The sequence below is a fragment of the Lagopus leucura genome, unplaced genomic scaffold (genome assembly GCF_019238085.1).
Source record: "Lagopus leucura isolate 7727_CA_CO unplaced genomic scaffold, USGS_WTPT01 33991-0_obj-0_obj, whole genome shotgun sequence".
Lineage (NCBI taxonomy): Eukaryota > Metazoa > Chordata > Aves > Galliformes > Phasianidae > Lagopus > Lagopus leucura.
Window position 1 is genome coordinate 71 of NW_024969417.1, and position 2,866 is coordinate 2,936.

A 2,866-nucleotide genomic window follows, 5' to 3' on the forward strand; every position below is an offset into this window, starting at 1 on the left:
ATGTGTGTGATATGGGAACATGTATGTAGTGTCACATGTGTGTGATACGGGAACATGTATGTAGTGTCACATGTGTGTGAAGTGGGAACATGTATGTAGTGTCACATGTGTGTGAAGTGGGAACATGTATGTAGTGTCAAATGTGTGTGATACGGGACATGTATGTAGTGTCACATGATTGTGTGTGCGAGAACACAGCTGCAATGGAACACGCATGTGATAGGGAACATGTATGTTGCATCACATGTATGTGAGAACACGGTGCTGCTTCAGAACACCAGTTTTGGGGTGGGAACACGTGTGTGAGAGAACTTGGAAGTGCATCAGAACACGTGTGTGACGTGGGAACACGTGTGTGCTGTGTCACACGTGTGTGCGACTACATGGAGCTGTGTCAACACACATGTGACACGGGAACTCGTATGAAGTGGTGCACATGTGCGAGATGAGAACATGTATGTAGTGTTGCAAACATGTATGTAGTGTCGCATGTGTGAGACAACAGCAACACGGCTGCATCAGAGCACACGTGTGGCATTGGAACTTTGTCAGAACACACGTGTGACATGGGAACATGTATGAAGTGTCATGTGATTGAGAGAACAGCCGCATCAGAATGCATGTGTGATGTGGGAACACGTGTGTAGTGTCACATGTGAGAGAGAGAACACGGAACTGCATTGGAACACACGTGTGTTGTGGGAACACGTGTGAGAGAATGTGAACCTGCATCAGATGCGTGTCTTGGGAACATGTATGTAGTGCTACACGTGTGTGAGAGAACACGGAGCTGCATCAGAACGCGCGTGAGACATGGGAACGCGTGTGCGCAGTGTCACATGTGTGTGAGAACATGGAGCTTCACCAACACACGTGTGACGTGGGAACATGTATGTAGTGTCGCACGTGTTTGAGAGAACACAGCTGCATCAGAACACGCGTGTGACGCGGGAAGACATGTGTAAGGATCACGTATGTACAGGAATAAAAACGCTCATTGGTACATGGATACGCATGGAACATGTGAACATGCGTGTGGGGACACAGAACTTCATTGGAACACGTGTGACGTGGGAACACGTGTGTGCAATGTCACGTGTGTGGGAGAACAGAGCTGCATCGGAACACGCATGTAACAGGGCAACATATGTGCAGTGTCGCACGCATGTAAGAGAACACAGCTGCATCAGAACACGCGTGTGATGGGGGGAGATGTGTGCAGGGATCACGTATGGACTGGAATAAAAACGCTCGTCAGAACACGGATCCGCATGACGGGAACATGTGTGTGTGGAGATACACGTGTGAGATCGGTCACGTGTGTGCGAGGTTACACGTGCGAGAGAACACGGAATGGTGTCAGAACACGCGTGTGCGATGTGGGGGCAGGGGGACACGTGTGTAAACCATCACATGCATGTAAGAGAACACAGTACTGCGTGTCAGAGCGCGCTTGTGTGACACGTGGACACGCGTGTGTGAGGGCACACGCATCGCTCCAGAGCCCCATGTTCCCATGTATGGGGATGGGTTCTTTCCATGTTTTCCTGTGTTATCACATGTCCACATGAGCGGGGACTCCATGCTCTTTCCGTGTTTCCCTGTGTTCTTCCCATGTTCTTCCCATGTCTCAGCAGAACATGGTTTTTTTGTGTTTTCCTGTGTTCTTTCCATGTTTCTCTGTGTTCTTTTTGCTTCCCTGAGTTCTTCCCATTTTCTTCCCATGTTCTTCCCGTGTCTCCCCGTGTCCCCACAGAATATGTTCTTGCCATGTTCTTTCTGTGTTCTTCCCATGTTCTTTCCATGTTCTTTCCATGTCCCCACAGAGCACGTTCTTCCCATGTTCTTCCCATGTTCTTCCCATGTCTCCCCATGTCCCCACAGAACACGTTCTTCCCATCTTCCTTCCATGTTCTTCCCATGTCCCCACAGAACACACTCTTCCCATGTTCTCCCACATCACCCCGTGTTTCCCTATGTCTTCCTGTGTTCTTCCCATGTTTCTGCGTGTCCTTCCCGTGTTTCCCCATGTCATCCCGTGTTTCCCCATGTCATCCCGTGTTCCCACATCCCCATATGGGGACACATTCTTCCCATGTCTCCTCCACGTCATCCTATGTTTCCCCGTGTCTCTCCCCGCCCCCATGTTCACATATCACGACACGTTCTTTCCATGTTTCCCCGTGTTCTTTGCGTGTTTTCCGCTGCTCTTTCCGTGTTTCCCCGTGTCCTTTCCACGCTTCCTCAAGTCCTTCCCATGTCCTTTCCCATGTCGTTCCCATGTCCTTCCCATGTCCTTCCCATGTCCTTCCCATGTCCTTCCCATGTCCTTCCCATGTCCTTCCTATGTCCTTCCCATGTCCTACCCATGTCCTTCCCATGTCCTTCCCATGCCTTTCCCATGTCGTTCCCATGTCCTTCCCATGTCCTTCCCATGTCCTTCCCATGTCCTTCCTATGTCCTTCCCATGTCCTTCCCATGCCCTTCCCATGTCCTTCCCATGTCCTTCCCATGTCCTTCCTATGTCCTTCCCATGTCTCTCCCATGTCCTTCCAATGTCCCTCCCATGTCCTTCCCATGTCCTTCCCATGCCCTTCCCATGTCCTTCCCATGTCCTTCCCATGTCCTTCCCATGTCCTTCCAATGTCCCTCCCATGTCCTTCCCATGTCCTTCCCATGTCCTTCCCATGTTCTTCCCATGTCCTTCCCATGCCCTTCCCATGTCCTTCCCATGTCCTTCCCATGCCCTTCCCATGTCCTTCCCATGTCCTTCCCATGCCCTTCCCATTCCCTTCCCATGTCCTTCCCATGTCCCTCCCATGTCCTTCCCATGTCCTTCCCATGTCCTTCCCATGTCCTTCCCATG

General features: G+C 51.0%; 1 protein-coding gene across 1 annotated transcript; it reads left to right on the forward strand.

The window, feature by feature from the left end:
• Positions 1–2,076: 2,076 nt before the first annotated feature.
• On the forward strand, positions 2,077–2,766 carry LOC122194133 (36.4 kDa proline-rich protein-like; the record flags this gene model as incomplete). Its single annotated transcript, XM_042895054.1, is given in 2 exon segments — positions 2,077–2,657; positions 2,659–2,766. Coding segments are annotated over 2 exon segments (689 nt in total), but the record flags the coding sequence as incomplete, so codon positions are not given.
• Between the last annotated feature and the right edge of the window lie 100 nt (positions 2,767–2,866).